This window comes from Polyergus mexicanus, unplaced genomic scaffold (assembly GCF_030449975.1).
Source record: "Polyergus mexicanus isolate NDT 795.1 unplaced genomic scaffold, iyPolMexi1.0 SCAF_2, whole genome shotgun sequence".
Classification (NCBI taxonomy): Eukaryota; Metazoa; Arthropoda; class Insecta; order Hymenoptera; family Formicidae; genus Polyergus; species Polyergus mexicanus.
In genome coordinates this window covers 8,852,673-8,872,534 of record NW_027223322.1, presented here as the reverse complement: position 1 = coordinate 8,872,534, position 19,862 = coordinate 8,852,673, and the positions used below count along the sequence as shown (strand labels likewise).

General features: G+C 36.7%; 1 protein-coding gene across 2 annotated transcripts in view; it reads left to right on the top strand.

Moving 5' to 3' along the window:
- Dip-lambda (Dpr-interacting protein lambda) overlaps positions 1-19,862 on the top strand; it is a 140,160-nt gene that overhangs the window by 98,095 nt on the left and 22,203 nt on the right. For both annotated transcript variants that reach the window (XR_011448271.1, XM_070312144.1), the window contains exon 3: positions 14,471-14,573. Coding sequence is in view for 1 of the 2 variants with exons in the window: in XM_070312144.1 (XP_070168245.1) it covers positions 14,519-14,573 (55 nt within the window). In the remaining variant the exon portion in view is untranslated. The remainder of the gene's footprint in view (positions 1-14,470; positions 14,574-19,862) is intronic.

Genomic DNA, 19,862 nt, shown 5'->3' with positions numbered 1-19,862 from the left:
CTGAAAAATGACGTAATCATATTACGAACAAAATGAAAATTTCTACATTTGTCTCACGCTCTACTTTATACTTGGTCTGTTCTTTTAGCTGTACTTTTTAAATTTTCTTCCAATTTTTCTCTTTTTTTCTTTAATATTTGAAAAATTTATCTTATTTTGAATTCATGTCATTTTGAAACATAACAATACATGTAAAAAGAAAAGATTCTTCATTTTCTGTCGTTGATAATTCTCTTTTTTATTCTATCACCATTGAGTCATGCAAAAATTATTTAAAAATAAGCCTAGCATATATTTAATTCTTTGAAGAAAATTGGAATAAAATTGAGTATGATTTTGAGAATAAATTTTATAGTATTAAATTTAATAGCTGTTTAAAAATCGCATGTTTGCAACACTTTCTTGTCTTCGCACTGTCTTTTACTTCAGAAAAGATAAGATGTTTCCCGAAGAGAACGATCTCCCATTGGAACAGATCAGCGGTTTCGAAAGCTCCGAAATTATGATCCCTCGAATTTGTTCGCGACACTCGGAACATTTCACTACCAGCCATTTATCTGTCATACTTTGAGAGTTTAAAATTTATGCCTGCAACATTTTTTTCAGAAAATCTTCGCTATATATTCTTTCTTTCAAATATTTATTTGTAAATCAAAGAAATATCTTATTAATGATTCTATGAAAGTCGAGTCTTTGAAAGGAAAGATTCGAGGAAGCCACAATAGCGATGACGGCAGGAGTGACACGCAGTCGCCGTTGTTGCTGCCAGTCGCAGCGGCTTCCTCCGAGACGAGAATATCGAGTTTACCGTCCGTGTCACGTGGCCTTCCGTCGAGACGAACATCGCGAAGTTTGTCCGTCATTTTATGCGGTACGCAGAAGCCCGTGGAAAATAATTAACGGGGCTGGTTGGAGAATCGCGTGCGCCGCATGCTTGGGGTAAGAATATCCGCAGCATTCTCCGTGCAGAAATGGTTTGGAGATACGTTTTGAGAACATTAAAAGAGAGAAATATTCAGAGTCAGACGACAACGGTTTATTTGCGCGAAATTTTTTTTTCAGCGGCCTCTGCAGATTCATATTCAGTTCGAGAAAGCATTAATTTTTCGAGGATCCAGACATTTGAAAAGTAGATAAATATGTATTATGTATAGTGAAAAAATATATCTAAACGACAAATTATAGAGAAAAAAAATTTCTTTCTTCCTTTAAGTATTTCTCAAACCATTTTAACTGTAACGTGACAATTTTTAAATCGAGAATATTTTATATAAAAACAAACGCGATTTATATGACAATTTCGTCTGCTTCCGTGAAATTGCGTTTCTATGCATTGTCAATGCATGATATCGAGATACGGTCGATGATCGAGGGCTGTGAAAAATTCGGCAGTAAAATTAACGTGCCACCGTCTTTTTTACAGCGCGATGTTTTGGACACGCTGGTCGTAAATTTTGTTGGATCGACGCGTTGCGTTTTCGCACCTTGTTTTTTTTTTTTTTTTTTTTGACACTGGTGAAATTTACAATCCGGGCTGTAAAGCTTATGCAATAATGTGTGAGTGTGACGCGCTTGCATTTCGCACTGGCTTCTTTCTTGCGCTTAACACATTCATTTTTTCCAGCGCAATGTAAACAAGTTTCGTTTTAAGAATGAACAAGTACGCAGTTTTTCTCTAATTTTTTTCTGCTGCACAAATTCGCTCAACTCAAACATTATTAGAGAAAATTATTTATTGGATATTTATTGCAAATCTTACCTTTTTTTTATTTTAAAGAACAAATTATTTAATTTGGAATTAATTTGCATCGTTTTTAAAATAAATGGTATATATAGTGACAAAGATATATGGAGACGTTTACTTATTCGAACGAAATGATGTTCGAGAGAGTGCATCGCTGCGCATAATGTCGCGATTAAAGAAGGTGTCGCTCGGAAAAGGGTTGAATGATATTCCAACGTAAATAGTGCATCCTCCCTCGTTTGCTCCCAGCTTTCCCCTTTGCTTGCTATTTTAATTTCTGTTTACGCACACAAGGCGCAAAAATTGGTGCTTAAAGTGGCTTTAAAAGGTTCTTTAGACCGTACATTATGATGCGTAAAATCTTCTTTGGTTGCTTGCAACAACGGATTAACGATATAATAATTTTGTTACAATTTTTTAAACGTTGTCATGTCGTTTAAATTTGCAACGCAAAATAGACGGTCGACGATTTTCCATAGCACCGTGTATCGAAACGCATTGTTTCGTCGCTTGAAATTTATTAGAATAAATTTTTCCTTAAATTTTAACTAATTTTAAATCATATAGAATAAACTACAATATTATTAAGTAATATTGGCGTAATAAATCTCAACTAATCACTTTCTTCCATTTTTAATCTCGAGAGTTTGTAATATTCAGTTCTCATTTAAGAATAATTTCGCAAAGCGATAAAAAATTACAAAGTTTAATTTCTCTATGGTTTTTCTATGTGAAGATGTCGCAATATTCGATCATTTTCGCTTACGATATTTCTGTGATATTATATAAAACTGAGATTAAAATGCTGCGGTCGCGAATGATTTCTCTTTGCGAAAGCCTGCTGAGAATCTACAATTCACAGACGATAGCAATGGTCTACGTGTGGACGGTCGACTTTGATTTACAGAACGACGTGTCTGAGGGTAGCCACAAGCTCCTCAGAAGAGGGTCGAAAATGCTTGGCGCGTGCGAAGAAAGCATCGGATCGACGCGTTCTGTATGCACGACGTGGCGCCGGAACACGTTTTCTCTATCAGAACGTCATCGTCGTCGTGCCGGGCGAGCTGTTGGCCATTGAAATGGACCTTTGCCGACCAAGGGATATTTCATATAACGCGACGTACGGCCTTTTAAGGCCACTTTAATCGCCGATATTCGCGATGCGCGCCGGCGAACGAGAATTAAAATGGGGCGGAAAGAATAGGGTGAGAGAAAGAGGGGGGCAAATGACGAAGGTAGGCGAATGAGAGAAAGGGAGAGAAACAACGAGTCGCTCCCGTTACTCGCATAAATTTGCTTCGATCCACCCTGCGAGCTCCAGTACACAGTAATTGCAGCAGGTAATTAAGCCTTGAGTTATATGTCGAACGTTGGATGTTACGGAGTCATTATCGAATCCTAAATAATGTAGTACAAATCTTTTATTTGTTAATAAAAAATACAACTAGGGATTTTTATCTTAATATTTTTTTTTTCTTATAGTTATATGATGCAACAAAATCTTCGATTTACATTTTGAATTTCTAAGCAAAGATTAAACTTTGAACTTTAATTATCGACACTCTCACAAGTGAAAGATTCTGTATCATTAAAATTATGAAGCATATTCCGCCGAAGAGTGCACATTAGATGCGCAAAGGAGAAGAAAAATACGACGGAAATAAAATCGGGGCAAGAGAAACCTTGACGGCAACAGGGAGGGGGTGGTTGATTAGATTTTCCGAGGATGAGGGAAACGTGGGAGGTTGGGGCACGGAGATTGGGGCAAATGCAGCGCGTGTTCATGTCGAGGACATACGAGGAATCGTATTATCGACTCTCCCAACTCAACACCCGTCCTTCTCCCTCTTCTCGTTTCCTCCTCGGCTGGAGGCGCGAGGGATGAGGCAAACCAAGGAATTATGGAGGAATTGCATACGTGCACCGCGTCCCCAATGTTGTATTATATAAACCGTGCGCGAGAGTATAGTCGGACCTACCCTTCAAGTTTATATAATAGGAAGATGTGAGAGGGTAGAAAGATGGTGCGCCAAGAGAGGACGAATAGATGCAGGCGCGCGGGAGTAGACGCACGTTCGTGCATCCATCGCGGAATGCTCAAAGGAATCACTGTGTGTACTCGGTACGCAGCTTCGAGACGCTATTTGAGGAAAGGAGGGGGAGATAAATACTTACTACCCTGTCGCTGAAGTGTTTCCAAGTGGCTGGAGCAAAAACGTGTCTCTTTACGCGAAAAGAAACTTGCCGGAGGCGCGCCGTTTCGCGTCCGATTTCAATCGCGAGCCAATTTATCGATCGGATGGATTCCTCTTTCCCTTGAATTTTTCTTAATATTGATTTATGCCGATGTAACCTCCGGCATTGTAATCTTAACAACGGTAGGAACGATCGGAATTAAATGCTATGAATGAAACACATGAAATTTACGACGTTGTGTAATATATCGATATAGATTAAAATAAGGAGTGTGAAAATGGCTAAAGATATATATCATCAATAATAAGATTTATATAAAGAAGAAATTTGAAACATAATCAAAATTATATTAGATTCTGCTATGTAATATATTATATAAATATATATGAGTTCTAGTCTAAGTGTGCAATATGTTATGTAATAGATATACAATATATACTTAGATACTTTTTTTATTATTCAAATTTATTATAATTATAAATATTATAATTATAAATTAACAAAAAAAAAACCGTTCAAGGATTAGCCTCTAAAGAGTATTAGCTGTTTCTAGACCGTACAATTCCGTTTTAGTAAGACATAATTTATGTGACTTTGAGATCGGTGAATCGGAAAGGTTAATAGCTTAAGAGAACTTCGCTCGTGGGTATAACTTTAAAGCATCGTGAATAAGCGCCATTGAAACAAAGAAGATTTTTTTGATCGATATTTCCTTAAATGAATCTTCGGCATATGTTCTATCAACCAATGTAATTCAATAAAAATCACGATAAAAACGTATTGAAAGGTACTTTTGTTTTCGATGTTCAAAGTGTTTAAATTCGGCCACAATTTGTTTTAGAAATATCCTATGCAAACTCGTCGATAGTGCAATTTACACCGCGCAAAAGTTTTTTTTTTGCAAGCCGAACATTTCGACTACGGAAACTCTGGACTATCTGAAAAATACGAAAGCGGTACGTTGGAAGGATCGCGCGTTTTGCGTCATACATGGTACACGTACAGCGGGCAATAAGAGTTTAACCGGTGTAGGTAATGCGGAAACGAGTTCGAGTGCCTGCGATCGAAAGAAATCGCACTACACGAAGGCAGACTGTGCAGCTTATTTCTCTGTAATAGAGCGCCGTAACAAGCGGAATCGACGGGCCGTGCGCGATCGAATCGGTTAAACGAATCGCGAAACCACAAGCCTGAAGAAGAAACATTTCTGATTAGACTTCCGGATGCCCTGGAGAGTTGGATGCCATGCTCTTGTCACGTGACGCGGTGTCACGTGCGTGGTCTTTGTAATTCGATCCTTGTCTTATCGGAGCGAGTAAACATGAATGCAAATATATAAATTATTATTTGTTTATTTTATTATTATTTGTTATCACTATTAATGATTATTATGTCACCGTTAAAATTAATAATATAAATAGACATACTTTTTATCCTCACGCTATTTTTAATTCTTTTCAACGCTGATGTATGTGACTTTAGTACGGTCATATTATTTGTAAATTAGAATTTAGGCTTATCAGGAGAATAATATTGTATTCCTTTAATCTGTAAACAGATAATTTTTCCATATTTAACGGAACAATGAAAGGGCGCGCATCTTTTGGAGCTATACAAATCGAGGTCGAGATTTACACGATACGAGGATGGTGAATGGAAATGCGATAGGGGTGGGCACGTGTACGAAAGAGAGTAACCAGTTGCCGTATCGCCCGGTTGAATAACTGCGATCCACCTGTCACGAGCAGGTACAAACGTCGAAGGAGAAACACATCTGTACAGTGTATATACGCGCGCGCTATTGGGTCAAAATATCGTTCTTTCCTCGATTCCATAAAATTTATCAAACGACCTGAGAGCAACCAATATATGTTGCGTCTCACGGTTGTTCGCAACCAGATTCCTCTCGGGAGAGACGAGGAAAGCTGTGCGACATTGCGATCGCTGATAAGCTAGAAGACGGTAATCGATTGATTGAATTAGATATATTTCTCAGCTCCACATTATAGAGCTGATAATTGCTGTTTGCTCTCGTGACGTTTTAGAGAACATTGAAAACGTTTCTTCACAGGCCAATTAAAATATGAAATATTTTATACAATAATTACAATTATATCTCGAAAAATGTAGAATTTACTTATATGAAAAAATTAAGATTATTAAATTTCTTTCTTTTTTAAATCTATAATAATTTGAGAAAATATATTTAAATTTCGTGGATTATCAAATTATATAAGCTAGATCAATAAGTTTTTCGATATTTAATATTTATTTGAAAAAAAAAATTAATAAAAATTTAGATGGTTTGTAAATTCAATGAAAAACATGTTTCTTGTAGTAATGTATTTTCATCAAAGAAGAAAGTAGCCGCTATGTTAAAGTTGAATAAAAAGCACTGAAGTGAGGTAACAATATTGAAATATTTAAGAAGTATTGCGCACACTTTGTTACATCTCTCTCCGGCAGAAGAATCAGCCGGTTAATAATTGTCAGTATCGGACGTTTCATTTCGCGCGATATTTCGTTACAAGTGGCGAGACGGGGTTTTCATTCTACAAATACAAACGGACGTTCCATTTCTCGTAAAAGCGAGATGCAAAGAACATTCGGAGGAAAGGGGGGGGGGAGATGGGGGAGGTGCATTTTAGTTGTGTATTCGGAAATAGAAGAGGCACGATGTCGAGATGAGAGTAAATAGAGCGGCCTCGGTAACGTGCACGTTGAATGGAAAGATTTATTCGGCGACGATTCACCTGAGTCGTGTAATCGCCAAATCTGCACATCGACTTGTTTACATCCTATCATTTTCGTGTTAATAAAAATTCTGCAAAATTAATGAAAATATCGTATCGCGTTCGTTGATGAATTCCACGACTCGTCGCGTTACGAGGATTAACATGAAAAAAGGACGCTCCGAATGTTGCAGTAAATCCAATATTAAAAAAATATTTACGCGGGATACGCTTATTTTCTGTATATATTTATTAAATTTATTAAACGATATTTTTTATTATTTACATATATTCTATTATATGTAATTATGATTTGTCACCCTTGAAATTTTTCTTTTTCTTTTTTTTTTGGAAATATGATCGTATAAATAGACCAGGTTTTCCAATCTCTCATAAACTTTATATATTTTACTTTATGGAGCACTCATCCTTTGATTGTTAAGCACATCCGACTCTCGACTCGAAATTCTCCTTACTCTCAAGACTCCTTCGCCATCGCGCTCTTCAATTCCGGATGCAATTTTCCGTCCGATAGATCGCCGCTTATTTTCTTAGATTGCGCCGTTGGGCTACACCAGTTTGCGTCTCTGTGCTCGCCGACCGCGACAATGAACGAATTGCGTTAGATTTGAAGAAATTCTGTAAATTCTCGATTCACAGAAATAGTATTACATTTGTTTACGCTTCATGAAACGTAAACAGAAGAATTACATCTGCAAATGTGAAGTCCGCCGCATATGGTAAACAAACAATAGCGTGACGATATGGCGAGATATTAATCGCAGATTCTGATTTTTGTAAGAAATATAACGTTAAAAGAATAAAAGAAAAACTTTTGATTTATTTGAACGATTGAATTTATTAAAATTTTTTGTAAAAGTTTGTTTTCACGCGATATTAATTCTCAGCACACTTAGAAATATTCTTTATATCTCGTACTTTATGCGGCAATTCTAAGATCACCGCATCAATTAATTATATGAATCAGTTGTACAATAATGGATTAACGCAATTTATCATTTATTAGTCTTTATTATTTTATTATATTATCTTATGCTTTTCTTCATTGGCATCCAATAATCACATAATAGTAGAAGATATTATGTGGGTATATATGGTATACGGTATATATATCTCTCTCTCAATTTTTATCAATTTTTATTGCCGCTACATATTACAATATTTATTCATGTTTATACATATAATAATTGTGTAACTAAACAAAATCCATCCATGTTATGTAAAAATGTAAAAAATGTATAAAAAATTGTATAACGGGGAATTTTTTGTCTTTGTTGAACGCGTACCAATTTTGCTCGCGCCATCGCACATCCATTATTTTCATACGATTATTTCGTACATGCTCGAAACTGGCGGCCACGCGTTATTTCTCGCGGTGGATGCCGAGCTGACAGTGAGGGATTTTGGCGCATAGAAACGCGCGCGAAATCAAATTAGGCGGTTTTACCCTCCAAATTGGAGCCGTTTAATCGACGCCAAAGTGTCCGCGACAGAGCCTTTCCATTGTTATTTCGAATTGAATATACGCCGTTTTATGTCGCGACGCAACCTCGGTCTGTCGACGGAAAACCTGCATCGGCCATATCGAGTTGCATTTTGAACGGTTTGCGTGGATTTGACTTGTTGCCTCGATTTAAAGATTAATGAATGCGCGTTATACGCGCTTTCCCGGAAAGAAATGGAAAAAAGTCATCATAGGCATGTGTATCTCGAAGTAACAAGCGCGATATTATTATATTAAACGAGTATAAAAGGAAAAAAACATATGCAAAAATAATTTGTATTATACGCAAACATTATCGTCTAGATTTAATACGTAAGTTCAAAAAAAAAAAAAAAAAAAAGAAAGAGAGAGAGAAAAAATTGAGTAGCAAAAAAGTCGCTTGATGAGTTAATCCGGTTGAACTCGTTTTTTCCGTACAACCTTATTGAATTAGCTTTCACCCTGCTGGCGTATCTGAGTAGAGTATCATCCTAGAAAGTCTCCCGGGCGAGCAATATACGTATAATGTATATAGCTCGGGAGAAATTAACTTGGGCGCTACGCGAAAGAGTTTCGATTCTGCTGCATAATACAGTTCGGGCCACGCGGTAGAAATTCCACGAGCCTTCCATCCCCGTAGGGATTCTCCGCGTACTTCAAATTTTCCACAAACGAGTTGCTAAGCGCGGCTTAGCTAGCCTTCTATGCAACGGTTGTGCATTATGAAGCCTGGCCCTATTCCTGGTCTTCGCCACCGCGAAACGGTCTTTCTCGATCGCGTTTTCTCTGCGAGGAATCCGTCCCTCCCTTTTACCCCCCACCCCTCCCCCCGCCTCCCTTCGTCACCCCCGCCGTCATATTCATTAACGTCGGCCAAATGACACGGAATTGTGGCTGAAAGTGCGCGTACTTTGCCGCGTAACAACGTTCGCCACGCTGTGCTGTGGTACTTGAAGAGCACAGCTACCCCTTTATATCGCTCGTGTATGCGCGTACGCGGGTGCCACTGAATGCGAACGTTGGCGCGGAGGTGCTTTTAAAAATATAATTGGCACGTCATGTGGAAGGCGAAAACACGAACCTCGTTGTGACGCGAGAGTGCGCGCGACTTTTTAATAATTACGCTGTTTTTATTACCTCACAATGCGCGCGCGGCGTTAATGGCTGCGAAATTACGACACGTATTAATCCGTACGAAATGACAAATATTGAAGGACGAAAGTAACGAAACCTGATAAAATATCTGTCCGATAATAATAGCTAGTGTAAAATATGCTTTAATGGCAGAATATAATAAATTAAACCACATATCGTATGTGAATTTTTTTATTTGAATTAAAATTTTCTGCCAATATTTAAAAATGTCCTTTCTATGATATAAAATGATATAAAATGATAATGCTTTAATAAAATATATTTAATTACATATTTGTGTAGCGAAGAAGATAATACAGAGAAAGGATATGAAATAATTTTAAAACGATTACACGAATTTTATACGATGATATTTAAAGTTAGATATATGTAAAAATGCAATGTTTGTGTCATCGATGAGGCTCGGTTTCACGGCACCAAACGCAGATAGCTAAATGGCTAAGAATATATACTGCGGATGGATATACTCAGAGCGCAGGTATCCGTGTGCAACACCTAACAATCAAATTGATATTTAAGAATTATTTATTTCACGCGCACCTGTGTAGAGAGATCCGGAAAGCAATTAAAGCGGCGTGCGCCGGTCGCCGATTTGTACGGTTTACGTCGTTACGAACGAATAAATCCCAGGAGCCGGGCTGTCGTTACTTGCGAAGATTAGATTAACCGTCTCTTCATTTCGAGTGGAGACAGTTATTATCGCCGCAGGGCGTCTCGTGTCGAGAATAATCGTCCCGATCGCGCGCGTTCTTGTCTATAAACGTGTCGCAGGGTGAAACTTCCATCTCGCGCCTCCCCGTTTCTCTTCGCCATTCATCACGAATACGCGCCGAAGCTTACGGGCTTTATAGCTTACGATTAAAAGCGGATGCTGTTTTCGAGTTGCGTCTGCATGTATACCGTTTCTCGATAGCAAACGATGTTAAATGCGAATGCGACTAAGCGTCGTCTATCTGCGTACTATCGATGCATATTTATTTTGATACGAAGTATATAAGATTAACTCTTCGGAAAATGCGCTATTATGTCAAATACTCAAGTATCTAGGAAATTACCGTATAATTAAACAATATTCAAAAATTTAATCACTTGCTTTAATACCTTCAGGATTTTTGATTTATATTATTTGAAAAAAATAATAATACTTAAAATAATACTTTAATGCAAAATATATTTAATTATATATATTTGTGCAGCGGAGACTGTTACAGAGAAAGAATGTAAATTAATTTTAAAATGATTACACGAATTTTATACGATGACGTCTAAAGCTAGATAAATATCCAAAGTATGTAAATAATACGGATATAATTACACACTTAGAATTAGATAATATTGAATATTATTTAAATAGATTTTATATTTTATATTCACAGATAATGTTTTAGAACATTAGAGTATTATCCGTGACTTTTTGAATGGAAGAGTATCCGGATACGATATACATACGAAGATATACGATAAGACACGAATCCATATTGGCAGCTATTGTATACTTTTGCGCCATTCGTGTCTCTATTAAAAGCTGCCTCCAATCCTTTATTTGCAGTCGATCGTCAATTCGCGATTGTGCCAAAGAAATTGGTTTTCAGATGCGATCGCGATCGATTCGCGGATATATGAGAATTGTTTTAAAAAATTGCGGTACCTTCTTTCATGTTTTTCTTTCACGTATTTTTCCTTACGGACGATGTTTCGCGCAAATCGGTCGTGATTAACTAATGGACGTATCTGTCCGGATCGGGGTGGACTCGCGTCTCTCCCCCTTTCCTCTTCTCTTGTTGCACTCGTCAGCGGAAAACGCGGCATCGCGTCCCGTCGAGCGTACGCGTGCGACTTCTTATCATCGGTGCGTTCAATGCATAAAGCATAAAGTTCGTATCTCATGCATACATTCATAGAGCCGTCGGTGCGGCAGCGATGGCGGGAGCGAGACGAAAGTCATAACTTACGGTACGTCCCATACCTCTCGTTCTCCTCCCCGTGCACATCCCGTAACCATCGCTGCGAGAGGTATCGAAACACTCGCAAAATCACCGAAGGGTAACTGTGGCACGTATGATGGCTGGCGCTTCTCGCGCAGGTTCTTGGGTGTGCTCAAAATTCCATTTTCCAATGGGAAAATTCCGTTTTTCCATTGGATCCGTCCTTCTCTCTCATTCTTCATCGATTCATTGAAAAATAGTTCACTTATCGCGGCCTCTTTTTGCAATAAATCAATCGCGCCTTTCCGACTGTGCCCCATAATCATCCCCTTCCGCTTCTCTCTCCATCCATCTCTCATTTTTCTTCGACGTAACTTTCTTCCTTCGGCCTCACCTCGATGCACCGAACGAGGGTTGGATTGTCTTCCGAGATGGCTGCTGACAAATAGCGAATCGATCGTCGCAACCGCCGTTGCCATCCATCGGCTGTTATGCCATAAAGCTGCCGCAACAAAGCGTCGTTTTGATGCTTTATGGGCATCGCAGGCCGTTGGCGGGATGACGTTGTCTGGATGGATGTGCGCGGCGGCTTGGATTGGCCGCGAGAGAACGATGTTCGTTTAGGGGATGAAGCGGCAGGCGCGCATCGTGTTTTCATGCAAACTCGACACGGACAACGAGTTTTACTCGCGTCTGTTGGACGCACAATAGAATTTTAAAGGCCTACTAAAAATTGAGTCTTTTCTTGTCAATCTTGAAATGTCACGCTCGTGTAATTGATTGACATATATCGTACAACGTATGACGTACCGACATGTCATTTATTCTATATATAAAACTTATAACTCAAAATATATTAAAGAAATATAATATATAATACATAATTTAATAAAAATATAATATAATTTTTTTAAACGTGAAAAAAGTGTAGATTGAAAATGCAAAATAACATATGTATAAATTTTTTCTATAAATGTACAAATATTTTTTTTTATTATTAAAGGATCGTAAGAAGAAGATTTCTCTACTTAATTTAAAGCTCTTTCTGATACTTGCATTTTCAATTATTCGATTAATATAACGTAGTAGTTGCTACTTGCAGAAGGCTATAGTAGATCATAGATTGATTTGCGTTGGGAGCAGGTGTGGTCCGTGTAGGATCGATGGCTGCATCGACACTTTCTTTCATCACGTGACACGCGAGGGAATAAAAATTTCTCATTCACGGTTTTACCGAAATGAGTTGGCCGATATTCCGTCGATGAGAAAAAAATATGCTTCAGAAAGAAACAATTACGTTGTCTCGTAAGAATAAAAATTGCGCGATAAGAAAGATATGTAAAAAGTTTCTTTATTATCAAAATTAATATTGTATTCAGATAATTTATATTGCAAAAATATATCAATTTTTTATAATTCAAAAATAATTTTAACAAGTACATTAATATCAAATATTTGCAAGAAAAGAAAGATTTATTTTCATGATTTCTTTTAATTTTTTATATAAATATATATGCAATTTTTGAATTAAACAAAGTTTTACAAAAATTACAAAATTGAAAAAATTTAAGACGTGACATTAAAATCATTCGACATATAGCGTTTACTTTTTCAACATAGTGTTTAATTGTAATTGTCTAATTTTGATTGTATATGTGTGTAATTTTTTAATGCATATGTTATTAAACAGATTTTTGTTACAAAAGTGGAAAAGTTTAAGACATGACATTAAAGTTATTCGATGTGGCGTTTACTTTTCCAACACAATGTTTGAAAAGTTCAAACAAACAGTAATCTGATAAAGGAAACTGCGGATTGTACTAGCATCATTCGACATCTACCTTAGAGAATACTCTGTTACTTCAAAATTCTCTTTCAAAGAAAAAGGAAGATTAAGTGCATCTTACTTTGCCTAGGTAACGTGTGCCTTCCTGAAAGCTTACTATTATTTCGTTTACGTTATGTATGTTTCGGATAATTTTATTGTTGATAAAATAGACACATTTTTCTTAAAACATTTTTATCTCCCTGTTATTTCCATTTAAAACGCATGCAATCGACTTATATTACTTAACGTAATTTTACCTTTTCTTTCTTTAATTATATTTCTTTATATTCTAAATATAATCATTGTATTATCACTGATATAAGCGATGATTTCACTTATAAGTATAAATATTATTGCAAACAGTGAAATCTTCTTGAAAAAACATTGTTATTGATTCAATTTAAGAGAGCAGATTCTTATAGCTGTCTCCTTTTCTGTTTCAGGGAATCTCCCCGATACAATAATTTTTTTATCTCTTTATTTCTTTTGAGTCGGGAATTTCAAAAAATCGGAGATAAACATACGCATACTTCTCACTGATATTTAATAGGCCCTTATTCATTGTTTATTTGCGACCGTTCATTAGAATCGAATCGCGCGCATTCGCGATGCTTTCACGATTTTCAACGGCATCGAAATTACGAAGGATGCCTTTCTCTCGGCATAACTCTAATTGGTGATAGGATATAACTATCACGAGATGATCATTAATTACAGTTGGCGAGCTCCTGGCGTTGCGGTTAGTTTGCTTCGAAGCTAGTTTCGATCTTTCTCACTCTTTCCGTCTCTTTTCTTTCTTTCTCTCCACTTCCGCTATGCTACCCTCGCTCGCCTTTTTTTCCGCAAATTCTTTCACCTCTGCAACATCGAGGGTATCAAAAGAGTTAAGACGAACGATAATTAAAATTGACGCGTTCTTTTTCTCTCTTTTATTAAGAAAACAGTAATGTAAAAAGCAGAAAGAGAGTGACGCGAATTATAGAGAAAAATAAATTTCTCGCGGTGGAAACTCGAGCGAATCGCTGAGTCATTTTCCCATGATCGCCAAACTAGCATACTCATCATCGTACAATCATGACCAATTTGCGCAAGGTACAAAGTCAATTAAATGAGATTGGCTCTTTCTGTAGCAAAATACAGCTAAGAGAAATGTTGCGGTGATGATTGTTGTATTTCTCGATAATGGGATATTTATTTATAGCGTTTACTTTGCAAACATACAAATATAAACTTGTTGAAATATACGAAGACAATTATTTATTGTAGATTCTTTTAATTTATTGACAAATATAAATAACAATTTATATTTTATGGATATATTTTTTTGACATATGAAGGTGTCATTTTCTATATTTTTGCTGACAAATATTTTTTGTATATTTTCAGATCGCCGACTGGTGTCCCAAAGATTCATCAGAAAACTGATCGACTCTCATGGCAGCGCGGAAACTCGCAGCCTTCTTTGCCGCGGTTCTGCAACTGTGCTTATGTGAGTGAGTCTCTTTTTCTCTTTATATTTGCAATATACCACAAACTAAAATTTATACAGTCCATTTGTATCCGAGTTAGGTTGTTTCAGACGCGGCGACGTAACAACGCACGTCAAATATAGGATGTAGGAGGATTCGCACAAAATTCAACCTTTATAACTTTACAAGAAATTAATAATTATTTTCTCGTACCACACACATTTTTATTTTTTAACATACGCTTACAATTTATATTCGATACATAGATCAATTATTCATATTTTAAGAAGGTAGATAAAATATCTGGAAAAAAAATAGAGAATGTGCTATTTCAATATTTCGTCTCTTGAAAACAAAAAAATTTTAATCGCGTTTATTCTTCTCGGCCCGCTCGCAATGTTATTCGGACGTCAAGGTATTTCCGAACTCGGAAAATTCACAACGGTTCTCATGATTCGATAAAGGAACCGGAAAGCCAGGAAGAAAGCAAAATTGACCGTCGTGACAGCGATAAAGCCGCGTCATACTGTCGTGACGAGAGAAAGGACGAGATTGAAGAGTCAGGAAAAAGAATGAATCGAAGGAGCGATCGCACAAGCGTCGTCTTCAACCGTATGACTTTCATGAGGAAGCCACGGAAATTCTTCCAATGTCGTATAACAACTTTCCTTCCCGCGATATTGTTTGTTCTGACGACAACCTAGGAGTATGCTGAACCGCGTGTTACGTCGAAGTGGAAATAATGCTCGAATTTTTGTCGCGGAATACGATGTAAATATGAAGATAGTTGTGGTTCGATGTAACAGAGAGAGAAAGAAAGTGTATCATATATGATATTCTGTAGAATGTTTATGTGAACTATCGATATTTCTATCATCTATACGTTTCTAAAAAAAAGTTAAATAATAATGAATAAAATAATAATTTTCAACACTAATTTAAAAATCACGAATTTTCTGAAACTTTCTCAATCAAGACATATATAATGCGCACCCGATAAATATAAATTTCATATCGATTTAAATTTATTTCTTGAATTTAAATTATTGTTAAGACTTATAATACAGTATTAAATCGTTTTTAGCTAACTTGTGAGATTCAAGCACACCGTCCTCAATTTAAAGCGCATTCTACGTGTTACAATGTAAATTCTATACAATTTATTTTGAGGCCCTTTTATGCGCCAGGCCTTAGGCCCTACGTGAGTAATCCACCGCTCTCCGTCCGTGAGGACTTTACCCGAGTCGACCAAGTTCCGTTGTAAACCGCGGGCCGTAAGACGCAGCGGATGTTACCTCGCCCGTTCGGCGAGAGAATACCGGCCTGGCCGCGCTTTCTCGCCAGCTCTGAATCTCTTAGCCCGGTTATATCCGCGCTGCGATGTGGCGCGGCGCCGCAACGACTCTACGAGGACGATACATCGTCGGGGGTAGACCCGGCGCGAGGGAGTTTGTAGAATCCACTTAAATCCACCGTGATTTACTCGGGCACACCGCGCGTCCGCCCCTCTTCCCCGTTTCTCCATCCCTAAAGTGGGATGCAGCCACAACCGCAATAAGTAACCAAGCCTCGGGATTTTCGGGCCGATGGGAAACGTTACAGATTCGTCCGCAAACTCTTAAATGCATATAGCGTATCGTATTATTCTCCTTTTTAGGAAATTCTGATTAATTATGTGTCATTTAATGTATATATCAAAAGGTTCATCTCCTTATTGCTCTTACGTGCCCTTTTATTTATTTATTTTTTTTAATTATTCAAACAATTCTTTTTTACACGCGCCTCTTCCTTCGATAACCCATTGTTCTGCAAGACATCGATGCAAGTTTGTAAAGAGAAAGAATTGCAGATAGAAATTGCAACATCTTTTCGACCGAGCTTTTTTAAGTTGATTATATAATAGTGTATATACGGGCAAAAAATCCGTGAGTATTATAGCGCCGACTCTTTCGTTCGTCGGGAATTAAAAAGGAAGAGTCGCTTGAAGGGATTAGAGGTAGTAATTAATTTCGGCGCGGTACTTCTTATTTTTAAGCGGCGGTCTTATTATTGCTCCGCCGTTTTCTTTATTTCACTTCCGATACTTTGTTCCGTCCTCCGAGGGCAAAATCGTACGAAATGGTATTATGGTATTTCTTTGAATCGAGGGAATTTACGGGATTTTTGTGCGGAGTGTATTTTAGTTCTATCTGTAAGCTTCGCACCGCACAGCAATATATGTGTATGTGTGTGTGTCTGTTTATATATATTATATATTATATATACATGTATTTTTTTTTCTATAACACACAATATGGGAAAATAACGCAACCAACATTTTTCTATGCATATCTCGACGGGGAGTTGGATGCGATGTCGTTACGTTTTGCAGTTTTTTCCGATTTATTTTATTACATACATTTTCGCTTATAGAAACGCTAATTAACGATACATTGTACTGAAAACGCGAATACATGCCAAAAAAATATGGCAGATGCGACGTTGCGTTGCACGTTAGTAAACTCGATTACGCGTTAACATAATAATTAAAAAATGCGAGCGTTAATGCACTCGCTTAATAGCACGATTTCTATAATGATGATATTTTTTTCGTTTTTTCCATATGCATATCTAAAGACATTATCTTACAATCCTGATACGCTTCTTCTTTAATTTCAGAATGCTCATGATATATTCAATCTATCTTTAAAAATAAAGTACTAAAATTGTTAGATTATATTTATTAGAATTCGAGTCGAAAACAGATTAATATTATTTTACAATTCAGTAATATTATTTGATGCCTGAGATAAAAAGTTGCATATATTCGTCAACACTTTCTTCCGTTTTTAAATCACACAGTGACATCGATTATTCTTATTCCAATGTATAAACAAACATTATTCTATGGAATTTTTCATAGGTTTTCAATATATGTCAAAACGCATGATATCTACATTTTAACTGAGAGAGAAGCTTCAGTTTATTTTGTCATAAATTCATTGAAAAAGAAATTAGATTAATTTGATTTCTCCTCGTGCGTCCATCATATGATGGATAAAAAATGTTACCAATATTTTGCCATTTAGTTTGTATTATTTTAGCTCTTACGGTAATATATATATATATATATATTACATTTTTTTACTTACAAATATAAAGACAAATATCCATATTTATAACAAGTTCATTCTTTTAAATAACGTTGTATAAATCAAGCCTGTTCTTAAATATCTTTCGAAACTTTTCAATCAGAAAATCGCAACCGTTCGTATCCTTGTCAATGATCGACTTTCGTCGCGCGTTTCCCGGCAAGATTTACGAGCTCCTTGAGTTTGCAAAAATCTTTTATATCGGTTTTCGGCTTCGGTAAGATACTTCTCAGATCGCATGAAAAGGGGCACCGCTTCAATTCGCTCCATCTTCATCGGCGGTCGATGACGCTGATGACACGCGGGAGAGAGTGCCAGCTTCCATTTTCAATATCCCGTCGACAGCCCACCTCAGGATTCTCGTCTTCATGGCGCGGATCCCGCGAGTCTCGAGTGTATGTCACTGTTCACGACGTTATCAACGATTCGCCGGTTGCCGCATCGATTTCTATGCGGATATACCTATTGAAATGCAATAAGCTGGATCGAAGTCAAATATCTGAACCGTCGCGTCGCTAGAAAAGATACATTGTCTCGTCATTCAATTCACTCTCTTGTATAGCTAGAATCAATCTTATTATTCTATGCAATCATTATTTTCTATCGTGAAGAATATATTATATATTTTTAATTTAATGTACGTTTTTAAGATTATCTCTATATTCATAAAAAAAAATTGTTTATTATATTTATAGAAAAAATTATACAAAAGGTTTATAAAAATCATAAACATACAAGAATTAATAGATTATCTCTAGGTACTAATTCTCTTAAAGAATATGTCAATGACTGATTCTTTAATAGAGATATGCAGCTGATTTTTATTAAAAATTCGATATGGGGTTGGATAAATATGGTTTATATAAATTTTTTTTTTTTTTTTTTTTTTATTTATCGATGATGCATCCGCACATATTGGAGTTCAATATGTCGTCTGTAATTGAATTTCGCGAGACACGTAATTCTCATAAAACAGCAACGCGATAAGTTACGCACATAAACATCGGGTGTTTTCATTACGGAACCTTTACCCGTTATCAAGTTTGCGATTTCCGAGCATTCAAAGAAGCGTAACTTATGAGAAATAAAGATAAATATTTTTCGCTACAACACACAATACGTCATATTCATTGTTAAATACGATTTAATTTTTATATTAAATATTTATTTCTTCAACGCGCGATAGAAGACATTCTTTTATTAGGCTATTAAAAATGCGAAATAGAGTATGCAGCATCAACATTAGATTTTTTTAATATTCGACAAATAATATGCGACAAACATGCCAAGATACAAAATGTATTCTCTACATCTACATTACGTCTCGTCGCGACGACGTAGAATGCCATCGTCGAAGTTCGCAGGGGACGCATGTAATCCGTGTAATCCGTCAAGCAGGTGGACGTAACTGGCGACGTACGATATGGGCAAAGTTTGTCGCGGACCGTCCGACACCGGCCGGCAGCGGAATAATTGAAAATGTCATGACGATTGCACTGAATGCCGCTGTAACTCCGTTGACTAATGCAAATGGGTATATTCAAATTCTATCAGAGAATTAATAATTCGCCCGTATCGACCAGCGGCAACGAGCAATATCAACATATCATCTTGTCAAACTTAACAACGGCGATATTATATTGTTCAGGTTATTAATGCCATCATCAAACTTGGAAAACATTTTCGATTCGATTCCCGATCAGCCTTGTTCAGTTTACTATCTCATGCTTTACTTTCATCCTTTTAGTCCAGTTATTCGATATTTAATATTAAATAATTTGAAAAGAATCTCGTGAAAAAGTGAATTTTACTTGAATTTAAAAGGCGATAAACCTTCTTGTTATTTAATCGAAGAAGTTTAATCTACTGAAAATTCCTTATTTTTGATTTCTTACACAAAGTTCGACGATTGTATCTTTCAACGTCTTTTCCTTTGCAAAGAAATCCATTTTAATCAAAGGATTTATTATTAAAATGAAACTTGAAGATTCTGGAATGCATCGTCGAACTCTGTGTACGCGAAGCTCGAATGCTTCCTCGTGGAGAATGTATCGGCTCACGTCACAGAATTGCATTATTCACGTTCACACACTTGTCGGAAGATTTTAATGGGTGAAACTGTTCGAAACGCGCCGAGTATGTTACAGATATTTCGCTCTCTCCCGAATTTCGCGCGTA